The sequence below is a fragment of the Actinia tenebrosa genome, unplaced genomic scaffold (assembly GCF_029948245.1).
Source record: "Actinia tenebrosa isolate PJP-AT-01 unplaced genomic scaffold, QUT_ActTen_1.0 PGA_scaffold15__27_contigs__length_11533743, whole genome shotgun sequence".
In the NCBI taxonomy this organism is placed as follows: domain Eukaryota; kingdom Metazoa; phylum Cnidaria; class Anthozoa; order Actiniaria; family Actiniidae; genus Actinia; species Actinia tenebrosa.
In genome coordinates, this window is record NW_028292575.1 from 11,339,067 (window position 1) to 11,361,166 (window position 22,100).

At 36.8% G+C, this 22,100-nt stretch overlaps 6 protein-coding genes across 8 annotated transcripts; 2 read left to right on the forward strand and 4 right to left on the reverse strand.

Moving 5' to 3' along the window:
• Nucleotides 1-557: 557 nt before the first annotated feature.
• LOC116288676 (uncharacterized) lies at nt 558-22,017 on the reverse strand. The gene is made up of 14 exons (XM_089030678.1): nt 21,943-22,017; nt 18,957-19,307; nt 18,651-18,771; nt 16,610-17,843; nt 16,170-16,237; nt 15,992-16,064; nt 15,679-15,731; nt 15,419-15,566; nt 14,516-14,701; nt 2,953-3,157; nt 2,179-2,243; nt 1,858-1,980; nt 1,399-1,786; nt 558-1,102 (listed from the first exon to the last, which is right to left on the reverse strand). The coding sequence occupies exons 2-14, from the start codon at nt 19,298-19,300 to the stop codon at nt 943-945; spliced, it is 3,168 nt and encodes a 1,055-aa protein (XP_088886804.1). The 5' UTR covers nt 19,301-19,307; nt 21,943-22,017; the 3' UTR covers nt 558-942.
• LOC148911094 (uncharacterized) lies at nt 3,388-8,193 on the forward strand. 3 transcript variants are annotated; one of them, XM_089030682.1, is made up of 3 exons: nt 3,388-4,429; nt 5,243-6,649; nt 7,108-8,193. In XM_089030682.1, the coding sequence occupies exon 1, from the start codon at nt 3,388-3,390 to the stop codon at nt 4,303-4,305; it is 918 nt and encodes a 305-aa protein (XP_088886808.1). In that variant the 3' UTR covers nt 4,306-4,429; nt 5,243-6,649; nt 7,108-8,193. The 3 variants fall into 3 exon arrangements, with proteins under 3 accessions (XP_088886808.1, XP_088886807.1, XP_088886809.1); XM_089030681.1 differs by lacking the exon at nt 7,108-8,193 and having other exon boundaries at nt 5,243-7,006; XM_089030683.1 differs by lacking the exon at nt 7,108-8,193 and having other exon boundaries at nt 5,250-7,006.
• LOC148911095 (uncharacterized) lies at nt 5,116-6,517 on the reverse strand. Its single transcript, XM_089030680.1, has 2 exons — nt 5,848-6,517; nt 5,116-5,714 (listed from the first exon to the last, which is right to left on the reverse strand). The coding sequence occupies exons 1-2, from the start codon at nt 6,515-6,517 to the stop codon at nt 5,131-5,133; spliced, it is 1,254 nt and encodes a 417-aa protein (XP_088886806.1). The 3' UTR covers nt 5,116-5,130.
• On the reverse strand, nt 6,608-9,597 carry LOC148911096 (uncharacterized). The gene is made up of 7 exons (XM_089030597.1): nt 8,692-9,597; nt 8,430-8,492; nt 8,232-8,331; nt 7,895-8,123; nt 7,630-7,825; nt 7,050-7,399; nt 6,608-6,752 (listed from the first exon to the last, which is right to left on the reverse strand). The coding sequence occupies exons 1-7, from the start codon at nt 9,082-9,084 to the stop codon at nt 6,608-6,610; spliced, it is 1,476 nt and encodes a 491-aa protein (XP_088886723.1). The 5' UTR covers nt 9,085-9,597.
• Nucleotides 9,140-11,343, forward strand: LOC148911097 (uncharacterized). The gene is made up of 2 exons (XM_089030598.1): nt 9,140-9,151; nt 9,596-11,343. Exons 1-2 carry the CDS (start codon nt 9,140-9,142, stop codon nt 10,445-10,447), a joined length of 864 nt encoding a protein of 287 aa, XP_088886724.1. The 3' UTR covers nt 10,448-11,343.
• Nucleotides 10,578-14,509, reverse strand: LOC148911098 (uncharacterized). The gene has a single exon (XM_089030679.1). It carries the CDS (start codon nt 14,061-14,063, stop codon nt 11,325-11,327), a length of 2,739 nt encoding a protein of 912 aa, XP_088886805.1. The 5' UTR covers nt 14,064-14,509; the 3' UTR covers nt 10,578-11,324.
• Nucleotides 22,018-22,100: the final 83 nt, after the last annotated feature.

Consider the following 22,100-nt stretch of genomic DNA (forward strand, 5'->3'; position numbering starts at 1 on the left):
GATGCTTCGGATAGAACATTTTCTTGTGTAATTCGTACACCCAAGGGCAGAAGGATTTAAGCGCCGTCATGACCGAAGTCCATACGACGCCCCAGCTCTGCGGATGTCTCGGGGGTATGGCACATTTGAATCGATTTTTTGAGTTTTTTTTGGTGGGTTCGAATCCCACCTTATCCACATAAGATTTTTTTCTTCTTTTTTTAACTATTTTTTATCAGATTTAAATCTTCAACAATCCTTTTAGGAAAAAAAGATTCATTCCTAGTTGCCTATGGAGTTTGTTCATGATCAGACATTTAAGGAACACCGATCCGAAAAGTAGAGCTTTTTATCATTACTGTTTCATTAGAAACACCGACGCAGCTCACACTAGTTTTTAGCTAGTTATCTCTTCAAAAATAGTAGTAGTTAAGTGCAGGGGTTACCAAAAAATAGACTAATATCTTGCAGCATGAATTGAAATACATGACACGTCTATTAGGCATTCCACTCTGTGCAGTCTGCCTATTTTTTTATTTTTTATTTTGCATCATGGGTGAGAAATCCGCAACAGTAACTTTGATTTTAAGCAGCATATTCAATCTCTTTATTTTCACGTTAACAAAAATATTGATTCCTATTTTCACATAAATATTTTTATAAACTTTTAGACCCAGGTACCGGACGTACACAGAACATTTGATTTCTTTCTAATGCATCATGTATAAATTCTAGTTAAAATTGACTTTTGAAAACGTACGCTAAGATTCGTTTAAAGCGGCTTTATCTTCCTTTTCTAAGTTTCTTTAACTTGATTAAGCCCATTCTTAATGTTTGAATTTCGTCTTTCCAAATTTAATGCTTGAAGCTTGTCCAATAGATTAGCAGCATGCGCGCAGCGAAGGGGAATGGAGAGGAGAAAGGAGGCTGTACTAAACGACAATTGCAAAGAAGATCGAGGCATCACACAGCACTTTTGCAATCAATCTGTATGGTCTTCTCCACTACCGGCACGACATACAAGACCGAATTGCCACGAAGTTTTCTTCTTATGACCTTGCCTGTCCAAAATCCATCGTAGAAAACTAGCTTGCCCGTCTGATCGACGACTGCCAAACGAAACCTGGTTTGGAAATATAAATCACACACACATAAGTAAGGCTCAGGAAAACGAAAAAAAAAAAAAAAAAAAAAAAAGTGTTGAATATCAAAAAATTAAAAGGGAATAAGAAGTGAAAAAAAAAAAAAAAAAAAAAAAAAAAAAAAAAAAAAGGAAGTTTGAAATGTTTGGTCAGCAGGCACCGTATTTCTCCTGAGTTAAGACTTTTTCAAGGTTTCCTGGTCTGCGTGCGCAGTTGGCTCTATTGCGACGTTTCACTGAAAGAAGAATGTTTTGAAGAATATGCTTGTTAAACTTACGAGAAGCCCACAAGATCATCAAATGCCATTCTGATTTGTTCATACACATCGGTTTCATTCATTTCCGCATTGAAAAACACCTTGCAATAAGAGCTTCTTGATCCTCTAAGTTTGCAAAGCTCAGACTGTGATGGCAGGTAGAGAGAATTTGCGGGGAGAACGAAGACTTTTTTAAGGAATCCACTACGTGGACAACCTCGCTCTTGTCCGCTGGTGGCACAATCTTCTTCCCTTGAGGTGTTTGTGGCTGCTGACATTGCTCCATTTGAAATTTGTCCGGAGGGGGAAGAATTAAGGAAACTGTTTTTACTTCCATCTTGAGCGTCTATGCCCATTCGACTAGCGATAGACGACAACAACATCAAATTATCGGCCTTGTCTTCGTAACCTAGAATGAGAAAATAGTTTTGAAACTACAGTTCACCTACACCGTAACTCCTTTTTCAAAGAACAATGTACCTGGTGACGCGTTCCTATTCTTATCTTTAGTATCTTTATCACAGGACTCGTCACGATCTTGCGCATGTGCAGAGTCGATACTAACACTTGGTGATGAGGATGAACTCATTTCTTGACCAAAATCTAAATAACACCATAATAGTCTGTTAGATAGAAAAACGATTGGCAATTCTTGTCCTCTCGCCTCCCCCCAAAGGAATAAGCACTTTGTTATCATTATCATTTTACATAACGAAAGACTATTTACGAATTTAAAATAACATGTACAGTTACAAACTCAGAATTTTTAGGGAAAAATTGCTTGTTAGAGCGGCATCTTACCATTGTTAGCAGCAGATTGATCAGGGCTAACCACTTTATTCGGCTCTTTAATTTCGCTATCTTTCCTATGGAAATGATAAGAAAAGACTATGAGAATGCACGTTATGAAGGAATATATATTATAGTAAATGGAATAAACTACGATATATCATCGGCAGACCACCACATGAGTAACGCACGACATTGTACAAGTCACGCTGGAAAAAAAAGGCTAGCACACACGAGTAACGCATGATAATTGTCACGCTGAAATACAATTCAACATGGCAGAAAATGACCTCAATGTAACGTAGCATAGTTCATTGATGATATAGCATATAGTAACAATCACAAACTATATACAGTATTTATGCATGTATCAAGAATTCCGAGCTACTGCTCTAAGCGCATGCTCAAGGGGTCAAAAAAATGGCATCATTGGTTGAAAAAATTGCCATATTTTGGTATTTGATTTGAAATTAGCTTACTTGCTCTTGATATTTAATGAAAATTGTGCTTGATAAAAAATACCATTTTCCACTCCCGATATATTTTTCGTTTGTCATCACAAAGGATTCATTGTGAGGCTTCTTGCATAATGCTCAGTCATTCGTGACAAGAGAAAAGAATAGAATTAATTTAGCACGTACCCTCGTACTGAAAACTTTGTACGTGACAAGCAAAGCATATCTCGGAAGTTAGCTATCAAAATATTTATAACCCCCTATCCCACTGTTTGACCCCTTGAGCATGCGATAGCGCGGAACTCTTGATGCTTATATACTGGTCATAAACCTTATGTGTATGTTTTTAGGGTGTTGACAAAGCTCAGCACGTCTGTTCTTAGTAAGAGCTAGTTGATGCGGCTGAATGGGTCTCGTAGAGCATTGCGCTTTGACAGCGACACCATATCTAGAGCTGAAGATCTTGTCAATAGTGGACGTCGATCCTCTTTGCGCCGATAGGTATACCACAAGTTCTAACCAGTCTATTAATTCTGCTGCAATTATATATCAAGAAGAGTCTTTTTAGGCGTTTTGTCAAAGTTATATTATGCCAATCAAGCCGCGCCGTAATGCATGGCTTGGCATAATATAAATAAATGTTCAATTCTTGGCTTTCACCCACGTGACACCGGTCTTGACAACGGTTGCTATCCGCCATCTTTGTGCCCCTCGATAGTAAACAAACAGACGCGACAGAGAGATATGTGTGAACTTTTCACTGAACATGGTGCATTGTATCGTAGTTGGTTGCGGTTCAAAGAGCGGTAAGAAAAAAGTTTCCTTTTCTTCAATACCTAAAGTGATATCGAATCAAGGCGAAGAGCACGAAGAGTTGACACGAGAGCGGAGAAGGCTTTGGATTTCGGCCATCAGTCGAGGCGATACTGACGCGAAGAGGGTTCTTGAAACCGAACGTGTTTGTGGTCTTCACTTTGTCTCTGGAAAGCCTGCAAAAGTCTGGGACAGATATAATATTGATTGGGTTCCAACTATTAACCTTGGCAAAAAGGAAAGTCAGGAAGAAGATCTGAAGGAAGCAGCGAAAGCTAAGACAGAACGAGCTGAAAGGGCAAGAGAGCGCAGGAAGCGAATCATAGAACATCAGCAACTTGGAGTCGAGAGGAAAAAGAAGGACTTGAATCAAACTGGGAATGCTGTCCAAGATATAGAGTTTTCTACCGAAACACAGAATAATTCATGTTTTAATATTGAGCCTTCTTGCAGCAGTGCGAATGATGAGCGTGAAGAAATACTCGACAAGAGCACCCAGACACCCGTAGTGACTTTCAAGGACGAGTCAACACAGATGGACTTAGACTTAACTTATTGTGAAGGTTCACAGAACGCTGACACACAGACAGATGAATTTGAATACATGTTTTTAAAATCTGCATATCAAGCTCCGGACAGAGAATTCTTCGATACAGCTGATAAAGTTCGATTTTACACAGGACTACCTTCCTATGAAGTCCTGATGGTGGTGTTTGAGCATGTCGCGCCGGCACCGCGGAAATACGTTTTTTCGAGCTCGATCATTATGGTCAGCGGTATACGCGTCTTCTTTCCAAGTCGGCCATCATGGCGGCTGGTAGTGGTTTGTATTGGTATTGGTGCGTGTTTATCACAAGAAATATCATTTTAAAAGCATCAAACTCATTGTTATCATAACAAAGAATACGCAGATGCTACATTTTCAGGAAAAGAGGGAATATTATGGGAAAAATAGATTTTTTTTTTACGCCACAACAATCAGCATACTATCGAAGGTGAGTAATAATAATAATAATAATTTGAATTTTTTCCAACTTTAGATGCTCCTTCACCCTCTAAAATGAACCAAAAGTGATCCTTTTACTCCTGTAAAGATAATAAGACACCGTTGTGCTTGATTTGAACTTATAAAGTCAACTTAAGTATCCATTTTACAAAAACTCAATTTTTTTCTACCTCTGTCAGTTCTTCGATGTTCGTTCTCTTTTTACTTTCTATCTAATCGATGTTCGTTCTCTTTTAACTTTCTATCTAACCAGTGGTTGCATATCCGATAAAATTGATACTTTTACCTTTTAATTGTACACTGTAAAAAGTAGAGAATGATAACACCTGCTTGGGTGAAGTAATTTGCTTTATTTTTGGACCTTAAAATTGAACTAATTATTAAAGTTTGTAGAAGGTTTTCTGACAATAGTATTTCCATCACTACCCCAAATTGTGATTGATTTCACATAATTTTGTAAAAGTAAAAATAAACCATACCGTATCACACATGTGTAACTACACTGTTTTCTGTGTAACACAATCAGTGATGATTGAAATTTATCAGTTTCTAAAAGTTCCATGGTCGTATTTATATTTACATATTTTGTACATATCATCTACATATTTATTTACATATCTATTTACATATTTATTTACATTTTCATTAACATATTGATTGTGTGGTTAAAAAAATCGCCACTAAAATCATTTATTCCTCTGGAATTAGTTGTTGCTTGTGAAGTATTGCTTTTATTGATGACAATTTACTTTGAATGTGTTGCTTAAAAGAAGCAGACTTGAAATATTTATAATCTTTGCAGCTTGTAGGTACACTGGGATCTTCATCATCACCAGGATCCTCATCATCGTCATCATTATCATTCTCAAAATCAATGTCGTCATCTTCAACTGGCTTTAACAGCTGAATGTTCCATGCGTAGGAGAGTTGCTGTACATCTTTAATGAGGTTTGACAGACAAATGCTACATTCGTTATCTGTCAAACACTCATGGTGAAATGAGTGACCACATGTCAGTCGCTTGGTTGAGGACTCTACTGGTGCTTGACAGTCATGACTATCACAATCCACAGTGCTGTTGGGTTGAAACAATGGCCATCTATAACCCAAAGGCAGACTTTTCCTACAGAAGGCTTTGTTAAAGCTTGCAAGATGGAATGAAGATTTCCCGTATGGTTTGCCAGCCTTGTTAATTGGTCTTGGGAGCTCATATGACTGACCAAGATTTGTTGCTACACGTTCAAACATTTCCATGATACTTTCAGCTGCTAGACCTGAAAAAAAGACTACATGTTACAACTATAGACATACATGTATGTTTATAAGCACAGTATTCATGTTTGGAATTGAATTGATGGATATACAGATTGAATCTAGTTTGACAATGAATTTTTTAATTATTATTACCAGACAGTAGAAGCAAATCTTGGTCACTAATTCCTCGTTTGTAGCCATTGACATAGTCTTCTTCGAAGTAGTTCGGTTCACAATTGGACCTGGCCAGTAGACGGGCTGTTTCTTGAATTTGTGCGGCTTTGTCATTTTTACTTATTCCGCTTCTCAATCGTGAATGGAATATCTCCACTTTCTTTTCGCTAATTACAGAGCACAGATGTTGTTTGGCATTGTGATATTCTTGAAAGGAGCTTTGATGGTAGTTCTTGTCACTAATCCATGACAGAGTGGCTTTATTATAATGGTGGCGTTCCATAGCTATAAACATAATGGCCAATCTCTTCATTGATTCTTCAATGTATTGAAAGCTACCTCCCTTGACAAAAACAGGGTAATGAAGAAATGTGAGTGGGACTAGTTCTTCAAATAAATGGAACAAACAGACAAACTCTACATCTTTACACTCTTGAAAAGCTGCAATAATTACATCTCTGATCTGTAACCAGCCTGCAAATGCAAGTGTGATGCACAATGAAATCTTCTCTGGCTTTGGTTTCAATGGCAAGATCTTTCTTTGGCCAAATACTGACTTGTACATCTCTTGAAATATTGGATGGTATCTTATGATAACATCTTCAGTGGCATTCAAGTAGACATGGAACTGCCCAAGCTCAGGAATCATGGAGTCATGTTTTTCTGATGATATACAAATATTTTTCTTGTGGAAGTACCATGTTGGCCAGTCTCCAGCTACAGGAAGGACATTGGTGTTTTAAAATGTTGACAGCTCTGGCAGTACTTGGAACATATACTGGTGGGTGTCTCTATAATCATTAAGACTATGTAGATCTTGTTCTATCTCATCTATGAGTACAGTTGATTTTAGAGACTGGGATTGGTCTTCTCTTGCATAAACTCTGTGAAATAATATGACAATAATATTGAACTCCCTTGCTATGGGCATAGAATACAAAATATTAGAGTCATCCAGTGTCATAAGTACTTATAGTACTTAATAGTTTTACTTTTTCGACTAGTACTATTTCGAGCTAATTATTGGAATGGTATTGTAAGGATATAGACTGTGTTTTCACTTGTTATGCTAAGTATTTTATTATTTGACTCTGTTGTTGTATAATTTTTATTGTAAATAAAAATTTTATATCCCCCAGTTGTGCTTACTTAATGTTGGATGATTATAATTTGATGCATACCTGAGTTCTTTCAAGGATTTCCTCAGCAAGCAAGGATTTATCTGTTTGTATCTTGCAGGAAGACCCTCCAGAAATGTGTGTTGACAGTACTGAGACCATGTTGCACTGATTTCTTGTACAACAGCTTGACTGCAGATTCCTCCTTTGCATATTAATTGTTGAGGTTGTCTTCCAGGTATATGAACTGTTACTTCTCTGTGAACCTTATTCACTGACTTGACTGCATCGTACTGGTGGATATCCAACATGATGCTGGCCATGTGAACAGCATTTGATATCTGTCTCCCCTGTGGTGTCTTGATTGCATTTATGTTGTGAAAGTCATCAATCATCAAAATAAGAAAGGTTCCCTATAAAAGAAAGATTTATAAATATTGGCAGTTTAACTATATGTTATGAATTGTTTCAAAAACAACACATACATGTAATACAATAATGATTAAATGCTGATATGATGCTACAAAGAATAGTTTTTTTAATTAGGGATCATGGCATAATAATAAGTTTAATTAGATCTTTAAAAAAAGTTGTTATGTCTTGTGTTTTGCTGTTTTTTTGTTAGAATGACTAATTAATGTACCTTTTTCATAACAGAATAAAGTTTATCTTGAACTTTTTTGATATAGCCATTTGAAATCTCATGTTTCTTCAATGTTTTTGTTTTTGGGTTTCGGGCAAATCCCAAGGTTATTCCGGCTGAGAGTCCCATAGATGATAAACCTTGTAATTCCAAAAATATCCCACATTCATCTTGGAAATTGCCATGTCTTTGATTCCTGTTGAATGCATAATATGTACATGTTAAAATCAAATTAAGTAAAAAAAATATGTTTAGGAATAATTACCTGTAGTATATTAAATGCCAGATAAGTGATGTAACTCTCCTTTCTTGCATGTGCACCTTTTTCTCTCCATGTCTTTCACTTGATATACTATTAAGTAACGTTGTGTATAGTGTTGGTACATGCTGCATAACCAATGCCTTCATGTTGTCATGCCCCACCAGTGATTGTCGGTCCTTGTGCTTGTCAACTATTGTGCCCAATTTTCTCAAATTGTCCTCAAATGTTGGCTCTTAAATTGAAACAAGATTGAATCATGTAAGTAATGAAGTTTATCAATAAAAATGCTTTCATTTATCAAATAGATTTTTTGTCTAATTCTCAATAGAATAATATGTACCTTCTAATTTTGATTGAATCTTTTTCCAGGTGCTCATTTTGACTTTGATTTCTTCTTCTTCACTTTCTTCTTTTCTGTCACATTGGTTCTCTTGCTGAGACTTGAAATATAAAAATTATAGGTCATTACAAAAGTGTTCAGTGAACATAATTATATTCATGCAACGACATATATATCATTATTTTCATTGATCCCTACCTGCAGACTTGATATATCTGTATTTTCTTTATCTTCATGTAACTGGTCTGTTGTTCCAACTATCTGTGTAAATTAATTCAATTATGATATTTTTATTTTTCAAAGTTATTTAAGTTTTAATGATAATTACTGATAAAAAAGTAATACTATAGATAAGTGTATATGTATTTATATATTTATTTGACCTTTCATTAGATGTTTCAAAATAGTTTTTTTGAAGTCTTACATGAATATATAAACATAAATTAAAATACTATTGTCAAACTTTAATAGCAAGACTTACTTTTTGTTGTTTGGGAGGTGTAATATATTCTGAGCCAATATCTGCATCAATGAACCTTTTTGGTGCTTCTTTATGACATATATTGCACCATCTAGTGCCAGGTGTATATTGGGGGTCATTTTTGCCAGCCTGATCTAATATGGAGTGGTAAGTTTGGGGAATTTGGTGGGGATGTAAGGATTTTGAATGTCCCCAAGTTGATGGACATGAACATCTTTTGTTGTTGTTTTGCCGTATTTTATCAAAATGATGCTGACAAAGTCGTTCATCATAGGGGATTTTTCCACATCTATGAATTTCACTGTTTGATTTTCTTAATATGCCCCTACAATCCTGTGATAACTGTCTAGTTTTGGCAAAATAACACAGCATGTTTTCAATCAGCACTAAAAAATCACAACAGGTGCTGTCGTCAGCCGATCTATTGATGTCGACAAAAGTATTTTTTTCGTCATTCAACTTTATTACTCTAGTTCATGATGTGTGCAAGCATTAAGTTTCTTGTGCAAAGTATATATGATGTAAAATCTATCAGTCTAAAAGTCACTTGACTTACAGATCTAAGTATTGTTTGTTTTGGCTAAGTTTTGACAATTTATATATGTAAGTTTTTACTAAGATGGCGCTTTGAATGCTCGGTGTAATGTAGATATGCTCGAGAAATTATCGCTATTTCGTTTAGAAAAAAGACGCTTTTTGCTTATCGAGCATAATTATATATTGGTCTATGGACAAATAAAAGAGTCATTGGCATTTGTAAACAGTTTTATTGATACAGATTTGTTTTTCTCCCTTATTTAAGTTACTTTTTCGAAGTCAAAAATTTCATAAAATGTCCGCCATTTTGTGAGTTGTTTTGAGACGCCGCTGACCAGTACAATAGAGTGATCGTAAGCGTATTTCCGCGGTGCCTGTCGCGCCACATGTTCAACGGAAATCTACAGTTCTTAATAGATTTCAAGAATTTGTGCTGGTACTGATGAAGCTGAGACTAAACGTTCCCTTTCAAGACCTAGCGTATCGTTTCGTGGTGTCCCTGTCAAGTGTATCAAGAATATTTACCTCTTGGATATTGGCAATGGATTCTAGGTTGTCCTGCTTTATCCATTGGCCTGAAAGGGAACAGTTGTGGAAAACTATGCCAATGTGCTTTCAATATACATTTAGGCGCAAAGTAACTGTCATAATCGATTGCTTTGAAGTTTTTATTGAAAAACCAACAAATCTTATGGCCAGAGCTCAAACGTTCTCATCTTATAAGCACCACAACACCATAAAGATCCTTATTGGTATCACTCCCCAAGGTACAATTTGCTTTGTTTCTGAAGCTTGGGGTGGCCGCACCTCAGATAAATATTTAACTGAGAATTGTGGATTCTTAGATAAGTTGACCCCAGGGGATACAGTCATGGCTGATCGGGGATTTACCATCACAGAAAGTGTTGGTTTAAAGCATGGAAAACTGGTAATTCCAGCATTTACCAAAGGGAAAGCCCAGTTAGATCCCATTGACGTTGAACATTCAAGGAGGATAGCCAGTGTTAGGATACACGTCGAAAGAGTGATTGGTCTACTGCAGCGAAAATACACTATTCTGGAAGGAACACTGCCCACAAACTTTGTAAGCAGCAACCAGAATGGGTCACCTGAATTCCAGGTACCAATCGTTGACCGCATTTTGAGGGTTTGCTCTGCACTTGTTAATTTTTGTCCTTCCATAGTGCCATTTGAGTAGTACATTTTTCATAAAAAGCAGGGGTGGTAACAATGTTTAAAGTTTTTTCTATAATAACATTATACCAGGAGAAATCATTATTACATTGCGACAGGCACAAAACACAAAAAAATCACAATTACTATTTCACTAGAAATAAAGCAACAATTTTATTCACGTTCTTCAACAAGTCCAAATATGGAGGGGACAAACAATCTTAAAAATTAAATTTTGATATGAAAAAGGGCATGAAGGAAAAAGAAAGTGAAAATAACTCTTTACCTATGGCCTAATTTTTCATCTGAGATTATGTGCTAAGAAGATAACTGTGGCTAACACATGAATACTGATTTTGATTCAACTAACAATTTTTTAGCCAGAGAGAAATTGAAAAATATTATGCCAAAGGTAAACAGAGGTCTAATAATATTCAATAGCAACTGAAATGTTTATTAATTAATTTTATTGCTAGAAATATTGCTCTATGCATATGACTCATTGTCATGTTACTGTTTCTTCCCTGATACACCATTTCCCTGAACATGGGTTCCTGCTTATTTTAATATTGTCACTAGATTTCATAATAAGAGATGTAGATTGAATCTCGAAAGAAAAGATTTTAATATGTTGGTGTATTTCTCAAAGCAGAATTAATCTGTTTTGACTGAGCCTAAAGTAAGAAGCTGATAATGCTGGACAGTTCAGACACAAACATTTTTACATTTTATTCACTGAGTTCCAATGAAAAGATGTCTGATTTAAATCGCTTAAATGAAGTATTTATTTTGATTATCAGCTTTTTGCTTTTGGTTATTTATTAAAAATTATTTATTATAATATTTATGTCATATTACTGACTATTACTTATCACTAATAATTTTCTTTGCTAAAGAATGAATTAAAAAGTTGGAAACATGCTTATTTGTCCACCTTTAAGGGAAGCTAATAAATGGGGACGCATTTTAGCAACATCAAAAGTTACATGACTGGGGTTAGTACCAAAAGCCAAACACGTAGCAAAAGCAACTGAAAAAACTCCGCAGTCGCTACCATTACTTTGTTGCTGAACTGGTACAAATTCTAAATTAACTAGTCTTCCACCGATTAAGTCATTTGCTTGCTCCTCTATTTCCTGGCTAATTGCATGATGGTAGAGACTATCATAAAGATTTACAACACCAGGTAAGCATCCTATACTGCTAATACATACCCAGTGATCAGTCCCTGTATGCAAAATCTGAATAAATTCTCCCGAAACTACATCAAAGTTCCTTACTCTTCCTAGAGTTGGGCCCTGAAATCCCTCAATTGACTGGTTTACATTCTGCAATAATACTTGGGTAGCTTGAATTATATCACCATTAAGCCATCCAGCAGGATCACTGATGAGGTCATAATCAGCATTGTTTAGTGTTGCAAGGGCACTATACTTGTCAACAACACCGGTTGTAACCTGTGTGATTTCAATATCATCTTCACTGTCACTATTACAATCATCTGTTTGTGATTCTGAAGTTTCTGGTGATGGTGAATTGCTTGGCTTGGCAGAGGTTGTCTTTGAAGAAGTAGAAGTGGTAGGTGTGGATGATTTGTTTTCTTTAGCTTTACAGGCACCACACACCCACGTTGACTGGTGATTCTTTGGCATTCTTTTCAATCCCAAACAGCTAAGATGAAAAAAATGACCATTTGTACAGTTGGCATTGTGGCACTCGACCAGTTTATCACTTATGAGTGCCTTTGCATTACAAACACAGATAGCATTGCATTGCATTGCAGCTTGGTTGACAGTAGATGGTTTCGGCTTGGCTTTTGAAGCCCCAATTCCTCTCTTAAACTGTGGCAGCCTGCTGCAGTGAGGACAATACCATCTTTTAGGTATGGACTTCCCACCTACAGCCAAACATTCTATGTGAAATTGGCCATAAGGACAGTCAGCATTACTGCAGGAGACCATCTCATCACTGCACTGTCCTCTACAAAAGCAGACTGCTTGATCACCTGGAACTTTAATGATAACATTGCACTTTCTTGTGTACCACCGTCCCAAGATCTCAGGGAGTATGCCAATCCTCCAAAATGCTTCAAGCTTTTTCACGACAGTTTTGAAGTGGTGGGGGTCTGGGTAAATTCTCTCACACACAATGTGTGCATTTCCATCTGAATCCACAGCACAAACAACAAAGTCAGCATATTTTCTTTCTGGCAGAGTAAACAACTGTTGTTGAACCTGTAAGTAATAATTGTGGCTCTTCTTTAGCTTCATTAGGCCATTTACCACCTCAAGACAAGAGTTTTTTTGTAGAACATACTGCTTAAAGTCACAGTTGGGGATGGAAATGGGACATTTCACCTCTCCACATCCCAATCCGCAGCAATTGCAAGAAACTAAAAAGTCTGGGGTTGCATGGATGAAAGGAAATTCCCTGTTGATGAACAAACCATATCTCTTAAGTTCAAAGTTAATATGCTTTGTTTTCATTAAGCTTTCATATGCATTAATGGCATACTGTTCGTACTTGATGCCATGTCGAATGGCCTTGTTATCCAGCTTGTACAAGTGGGGGTAGCAGATAGATTGGATCAGTGACTGGGAGGGCTGAGCTAGGTTGGTGTTGTAGGCAGCACCACATACAGAGGCTCCAATTCTGCCAGCACGATGTCTAAAAAAACCTGGGCCCTTAGCTTGATCTCTTGTGTCTTGCTCAACCGCTTTTATCTCCTCGTCTGAAATGTTCAGCTTGACATCTAAGCACTTTCGCAACAGTTCTAGATAATCTAGATCTAAATTACAAGGCTCGTAAAGATCACATAAAACTGGAACATTCCGACTTTTGGAAATGAAATGGTCAGCGAAGGGGTCGATTAAACTTAACAAAGCAGCTTTTGTTTGGCAGTTGTAGAGTTTTGTGTAAAATTCCTCCTTTTCCGCTGCTGAAACTTGGGCTGAAGGGTTCGGGTCTCGTCCAGGTCCAGCTTGATTTTTACGAGACTGTCCTAAATTTTCATCATTCAATTTATCAATGTTACTGTCTAGAATCTCTTTGAGTTTTTTCGCAGAAGAGAAATCTATGTCCTTGGCCCTTGCGTAAGATACTTGGTTGACATACGTGGGAAGAAGCCACGTGCACTTAACTTGGGTACAGGCTAATTTCCCGTTGATTCTTGTCCAACATTCGATGTAAAATAAGACGCTGGCAACATGCGAACAAGATTCTGCTAGGCCTGCTTTACAACCCAAACAATGAGCAGAAAAAATCGTGCCATCCTTGCCGGCAATGATCCAAATATCGGCCAGAGGGTCATTCATGCGTTGGGAATGGCGAACTTTCGCCACGACCACATGCTTGCTTGAGATAATTCGTCCTCTTACTGAAGCCACAAATCCAGACACCACTTGATTATATGCTTCCAAACTCTTGTAATTTTTAAACTGATCGTTCGTATAATAGCTCGTCTGCAAAACCAAGTAACTAAACAAATCTGACTGCTCTATTGGAGGCAAACATTCAGGATCAAACTGCTCACTTGGTATGGTGACTGGATCAACGCCTACTGCCTCGATCTTCTTCAAATAACGTTCCTTTACATGACTTTCAAGACCTGATCCATATTTCGAGAGCACTGGCACAGCCATTTTCCAAAGTTTTGAGACGTCATTTGTCTCTGAAGCGAGCTAAAACTCTAAACACTATAAAAATGGCCTACTATTATCATAACATTTCACACTCGGAGGGGCACAAAGATGGCGGACGCCCATATTTGGATAGGTCGAAATAGGTCAGTGACGTCACGTGAAAGCCAAGAATAAATGAACCCTGGGGCAAATATTAAACATTTCTCGGCACCCCCGTGGGGGTGGGGGTTTCGGTCGCCTTATGCGCCTACCGGATGGCGCAGAGAGCCTTACATTAAGCAAAGACACGATGCGGGTCTTTGAGTGCAGTGTACTAGGGAGTCTGGCAAAGCGCCAATGGAACACCTTGGAGAGCGAGGGGGAGAGGAGAGAAGAAGGAAAATACTCAACCGCGGGGGAGGGGTACGGCGCGTTGGAGGATAATGAAAAAGCAAAATATACATTAGTCCTACCCTGCAATTCATGTCTTTCATTTTCAGAAGCAGTCATGAATCGTAGCATCATTTCACCATTTTCACCAGAAAACATCACTTTTCTTAGCCCATCGGCAAAACCATCTTCGTAAATAAAGGACGTGCAGCCGATAAGATGACCATCTGCCTCGACCCGAACAGTCACGTGACCTGACTCTGACGACTCTGGGGGGAAAACGAATGGAATGATAAACTTTGAGTGTTTAGAAGTGTTGAGAAGAATTACTTGGCACAACGGCTCTGTATCGGGAGCACGTAGTCGACTCAGACATCACCCGCTGCTTGTATTCATTTGTTGAAGTCAGGTGACTTCGTAAAGCAGGAATACCTCTTTGTCAAAACATTATGTTATAACATAACATATAACATAACACATAATTTTTCTTATAAGAGAAACTTATGGTATCGACTAACAGCACGTACACCATGTTATACAATGGTAAAGCACGGTAATATGAAATGGCTTCCCATAATATGTATGAGAAATACGGTATTGGCTTACAGCTTGCACACAGTATGGTATACCATAACACGACATTGAAATGGCTTCCCATAATATCCATAATATATAATATGAGAAATACGCTATTGCCTTACAGCTTGCACACAGTATGGTATACCATAACATTGAAATGGCTTCCCATAATATCCATAATATATAATATGAGAAATACGGTATTGGCTTACAGCTTGCACACAGTATGGTATACCATAACATTGAAATGGCTTCCCATAGTATCCATAATATATATCCATAATATGAGAATTTCAATCGTATGAGATTTGGAAAGCTATTGTTATGTGCTCCAAATTGAGCTGCATTCCTATCTAAATGGTCTATTTACCAATAAAATGGAATAGCACATGTATTCGCACGCATACCTGGAACAGCTTTTCCCTTAAGGGTAGAACGATCAACACGCGTCAGCTTCACCAACGAAGTGTGGTCGTTAAATTTGGCGCGAAAAGTAGCTTGATCGAAGTCTTCTTCTAGCGGGTGATTTAGAACAACAACGAACGACTGTCCGCCCTGCACAAAACATTACATTGAATATGCTTAGAACTTAATTACAATTTGTCAAAATGATTTTAATTATTTATTTTTAATCATCATTATTAATTTTGTTTAGGAATGGATGTACCTTGCAAGGTCCAGAACTGGGAAACATTTCGCAATCATACTTCAAATCTTTACCTATAGTTAAACCAAAATTCATTTGTTAAGAGAGCTGCAGTAATCTACAGAGCAAATAAGAGGAGATAACTAATGAAACAGTAATGATAAGAAGGTAAATTATACACCGTGAAAATAAGATAAGAGATAAATAGGAATTCGTTTTGAATAGGATAGTGTTACACCGAAAAATTTTTTTTTCATAGTGCATTGGGCTTCCCGCGAACGTTTTTGTGCAACGTCACACATTTTTTTATCCAAGATAAAAAAGCAAAACTGACCTTCTTTAATTCGGCTTTCGTCTATTCTGGACGGCATTTCGAGGAATTTTTGAACCAGATCTTTATCTTTAATCTGCAAAAACAAAAATATTGCACATGATGTAAGCTTTTCTCAGTCCAGTTCAATTGCTCCCTTCTCAACTTCCCTTACTCTAGCCTAAATGCTAATAGAATTTACCTTTTTAGTGTCATTCAGTTCAAATGGGCTTGTTTCCATGGAAACCTCCGAGTTTTCTATCAATGGACCTATGAAATAAAAAAGAATCCCCATATCACTGACAAGGCTAAAAACAGGTGATAAAGGAAGTGAACTAGTAAAATGAGATGCTTTGTTAGTAAAGTGAAAATTACACATCCGATATCTAGCAATACAATGCTTGCTACTCCACGATTTCGTCCCCAGGGCCCTCTTACACAGAGGAGAGAGAGGCGTGAGAGGGCCCTCGGGACGAGGTTGTACTACTCCAATGATCACAAATCTTCTAGATGCCACCACATCAAGAAAAACATTGGTTATAACCTCAAATATTTTATGCATGACTTATAAAGTCTGGTGAAGGACTTTGATACATCATAACAAGTACTACCAATGCAAAATTTTATAACTTTAGCACACACCGTTTGTCTTTTTCTCTGGGATTTGTTTTTCTTCTTTTACTTCGTGTGAGTGAGTTTCTTTTAAGCTCCTTTGGTCGATCTTGTTCAGGTCTGGTACCTCTTGTCTAGATGTCTCGTAGTTCCTGTCTATGTTTGTCGAGGTAACACCAGGGAACAACTTTCTACTAGTTGAATAGGGTAACACTTCAAAAGGTACAAAAGCAACCTGACCAGGTCCCTTATCCGGTAAGTGCGCTGCGCTTCCTTGGTTGATTTGTCCCCATGGGTAGAAGCCTGTGCTGGGGACGTAAATTGCTTGTATGGGAGAGACCCTATCAGCACATGAAACCCCACTGGAAACTTTTTCTTCTGTTTCTTTTTGTTCATCAGATGTTGGTCTACGCCCCAATACTGTACGAGGATCGGGAACCAAGTAATATGGCTGAAAAAATCCAGGTATTCTAGAAGCATCGGGGTAATTCGTGATCCTTTGAGGACTTTCCCGAGGAGATGAATGCGTTGATTCCTTATTTTCTCCTATACTTTCTAAGGATTCATTGGAGCTTGCTCTTGGTCCAAGATTACTATCTTTTGGAATAAAAGGTTTTTTAGAAATCAACTTGGTGTGTTTTTCTGGAGAATTTTCATAAAGCGTTCTTGAAAGTGTATTCATGGTTTCGTGAGAGGACTGCGCAACGTCATTTTTTCCTCTTTTGTTTTCTAAAATATGATGTTCTAGTTTTTTATCTAAATTTTCTAAATTTTTATCACCTATAAAGGGTTTATTATTTCCTGTTAACCTAGCAAAACATGGCACACTCTGAGACATATGAAACCTTCTTCGCTTTGGTGAAAAAGAAGCTTCATGAGTCGATGTTTCCTTGCTTGAAAAACTATGCTGTCTTCTTAAAACAAGTCGAGATTCCAAGTCAGTTCGTTCATTCTTCGTATGTAAAGCTAGAGTGCGCAAGTCCAGTCGAGCGGGCGATTTTGATGACTCATTTTGAGGTCTCGATTCTTGCTGTCCAGCATTGATAGCAAACATCTTCATTTTTTGAGTATTGCACAACTTCGACTTTTCAGACGACGATAGAAAGTCCAGCAAGGCTCTTTGGGAGTTATTATCATGCCAAGATACTGGTGTTGTAGTTGAAGTGCCGGCTCGTACCGTTGTACAAGATATACCACTGTATGGGGCGTCTTTAGACAGGTCTGAACTCGACCGTGATTCCCTTTCGTTGTCAATTTGGGAATTCTGAAAATAAAAAATTAAAGTCATGGAAACGTGAGATGCAAATACTTGGGCAGTATGATTCGCATTTATGGGATAGGGATATATGGAAATAAAGGGGGATGTAACGATACTGCACTCGCCTGTCATCTCTGGGATCTCAGGTTGGTCACTCCCTCAATTCAAGGGTTTTTCTCGGGATTTTCCCTGCAGTCCCCCCCCCCCCCCCCTCCCCAAAACCCTAAATGCCAATTGGAAGTGTGAGTTAGCCGTGCTCTGAAATAGATTAGAGAGTTTTAGATTGACTTTTTTTCCTCCCCGCAAACGGCAAACGTGGTGACCAGGTTTTCATCATTTTCCGGTATTTTACTTTCCCTTTTACAAACCTTCTCACCAAGCGCAAATACTCTTTTGTTTTTCTACTACTTGGACTTTTTTGCGATTCTTTTTCAGTAATTTAAAAGAATTTTTTACTGGTCAACTGACGTTTCACGTTTGCCGTGAACGTGAATCTAAAACTCTCTATTATCCCAGAGGTTGTTTCAGGGATCGATGTGTGAGTTAACCGTGCTCTGAATTAGTTCAGCCTAGAGGTTGTTTCAGGGATCGATGTGTGAGTTAACCGTGCTATGAATTAGATCAGCCCAGAGCGAGATCGTTTCAGGGTTCGATCTGAAAGTCAATTAGCTATGCCCTAACTTAGATCAACAGAGCCGTTTCTCTGCAACTGAAAAAGTAAGTACTTTTTTCTGCGCATCGAATAATAACACAAATCTTAATTTTCCAGGTTATCATTAACACGAATATTTATAAATGATTTATAATTTTTACCTCAAGAATAATATACATAGCTGAACTTCCAGGCAGCCATCGACGCAGGTTGCGCCCCGACCATTCTTCCATGTCACGAAAATTCAACTTCCCATACTGATCAGCGGAGGCAAACCAAAATCTATCAAAAAAAATAAAACTTAAATTATTATTTTTCCATTCTTACAAAATTCCAGTTGCTTATATTTTTCAATATTTTAGTACGCATGTTGAAAAAGTCGCTTTATTTATTCCTAAACTTCTCGTTCCAATTCATGGTACTTTTACTTGCTCTCCACTAGAAGAGAAACAGATTTTCATTCTTACTTTTTGTTTTTTAGGATCGTGAATCTTAAGCTTAGTCCTTCTCTTATTTCCCCTTCTGATGTAAACTTCTTGAAGGTAAATTTTCCATATCTCATTGGATTCTTCTTGAGCAATTCTATGACGATGTTGTTGGGTCTGTATGTGTTAGCTTCGCTTTTTGTAAGCTCTGACGAGTTGCAGATGATAACTGCTTTGGTAAATCCAGTAGATATGTCTCTCAATGGGCGTTTCCGCGACTGAATTTGGTCTTCAATGCTGTGTCCATTGTCTTGTTTCACAGGAATTTCATCTGCTGAGCTCTCTGGGTTTGTTTCTAATGAAACTGGTTCGCTTTCAACATCCATTTCACATCTATTCCAAGCATATATAAACAAAAACTACATTAAAAAAGCATTAATAGATTATTTTTATTCAGCTGACTGTGGCTCTAGGGGGGGGGGGGTGGGGTGGGGTGGGGGGTGGGGTGGGAAAATGATCTGTCTCTACCAGAAAAATGGAAAATGTAGAAAGGTTTTGTAATATTTTTACATGTTAAAAAACAGATAAGCTGCTAGTGAAGGTTATGCTAATGTACGATTAAATTATGATAAGCTATACCAGTGGCGGATCCAGGGGGGGTCGAAGTGGTCCACGGAACCCTCCTTGAAGGTTTGATCTTTCAGGTAATAGAAATATGTCTTATATAAATTTTGCTTAAAAGTATCCACAAAGATAATGTTGAACACAAAATGATAGCTATTATTTCCTATTATGATGTTTAATTTACCTTTAAGTTCCGTTACTAGATAGTAAATTAGGTGATTAGAGCCATTTTTTTGTCAAACATTGACTAAACAAAAGAGAATTATACACAGTTTAAGAAACAGAACCCCCCTTTGAAAAATCCAAGATCCGCCACTGTATACTGCTCGCCTCTCACTGCTGTGGTCTGGGTTCTAGCGCCGGCTTGGTCTGGATCATATGTGAGATTTGAGCTTCATCAATCACAATTAAAATGAAAAAGTTTAGCGATAAAGGCAGTTAACTTTAGCTAGATTGTGCCCTCTTCCTTATCATGTCACAAAAATAATAGTGCAAACTCTACAAAGCTATCAGCAGTTCTCAGAAAAAATTCTTTAAAGTGTATATGACACGAAAACATTCCATCATTTAAAATGTATAGTTTGTTAGTAATAATAAATATATCGTAACAAAATTTGTTTCAAAAGCTTATTTCTTGAGATATTTGCGAAAGTTAATCCCAATTTGTGACGTCATTTTGTTGACACGTACTCTAGATTCAGTAGTAATGTACCAAATATAAATTGTAATTCATATAAATTAACAACAAAAGACATATTTTAGTAAGCTTCATTTGATAGCTTACGTAGTACTCTTCCAATGTTGGGAAATTGAAAAGTGTACTACTTGAAATTAAGATTCTATATTCAAACATATTTCATGTATTTGCAACTAAATCTGGAGACTTGTAAACAAAATGACGTCACAACTCGTGCTAAAATTTTTTGAATTTCTAGAGAAATACGTTTTTGAAACAAATTTAACCGTGATATTCTTATTAATGCCAATAAACTACACATTCTTAACATTAAAATTTTTTCGTGTCATATGCACTTTAAGAAGGATATACCAAATCAATAGAATAATGTAGTGGAGAAAAATATAAATACTTTTGTTTCAATTCCCTAAAATTCCAGGAAGTAATTAATATATTCTGTATCAACTTTCTGCCTAATACATATTTCTTGGTATCCACTATAATGGGATGTTTGCATGATTGTATTATTGACCTCTACTACCTGAAAAGACTCCCTTTCTTTTGCTCAGTTAATTAGCACCAAATCAAATTACTATTCTCATGAGGAAATAGAAATTTGAATAAGAAAGAAAATTCATGAAACATTATGGTAGAATGGTAGTGAGGATTTAAATGACAAAAATAACAAACATCCTGTTCGATGGCGTATAAGATGTCTGTGTCCAGCTAATAAATGGCCAAAGTTCAATAATTATCCACTTGAAAAATCACAAAAAGTTGTTCAAAACAATTTATTAAAATACCATCGCTAACCATATAAAAAAATTTCATATTCTTGTAAAATAGTTCTAGACTTGTATTACTTTTAATACAGGATAAGTGCTTGCGCGCGTCAGCCATATTTTCTAACTTCCTCATTTCTATGAAATCATATATCATCTTGGAACTACTCATTTACATATTTCAGTGTAATCTATATAAAAGTATTACGTGCTTGCGTGATAAATTTGCGATAAACCGGGTATCGTTAAATACTTTCGCCATAAATTTAACAGCAAAATACATCTCTTACAAATTAAACATTTCTCTCTCAAACATAATAAATTTATCCTATTCTAGGTTAACTTTTTGGGATTGTCTCCTCTACGCGTATATAAGCTTACCTAATGGAAAACAAGTTCACGCATAAACTAACATTTCAATATAAAATTCTCGATAAAAAAATAGTTCAATACGTAATTCTGAAGGTGATATAATTTCTATGATACAACAGGTCATTCTTGGATCTATCAAAATTGTTTTTGAAAGAGAAATATTGAATTATAATTCGTGAAATATGAAGTAATTTAGAAAGGCGCTACCCAACATTAATATAATAGAGTCGTGAAGTCATGCACACGTACGACAAGTACAAAGGTCTTCAACTAGCTAGAATTATAAAAATATTATGAATCTTTTTTCGGTAGATAAATTCTTTGTAATCTGATTTATTTTTAGTGTTTGTCCTACATAACATTTATCCGTAGATCTTATTCAGTTTTTAGTAAATAGAGTCTCTAGTCGTTCCTTGTTTACGTAGAAGTCTGACGTTGAACAAAGCGCCGTCAAAAAAACCCTAAAATTTATCCTTTAGACTTTCTTATGAAACAAATCTTTGAAATATAGCATTAGTAAGAAATGCGTGATGTGAATTAGAGAGATTGGATTAAGAAGAATAGTTTTACTCACAGTTTTAGGTCCACTACAATACTTTGAATGATTTGACTCGTGCGTGTCCCTCTAGTCTGTGCGTGATAAGCAGCATGGTTTTGTACCGTCACGTGACCATACGTTTGTTGAACTTTGATCCAGTTCGTGCTGTACCAAATTAAAAAAAAATTTCTGGT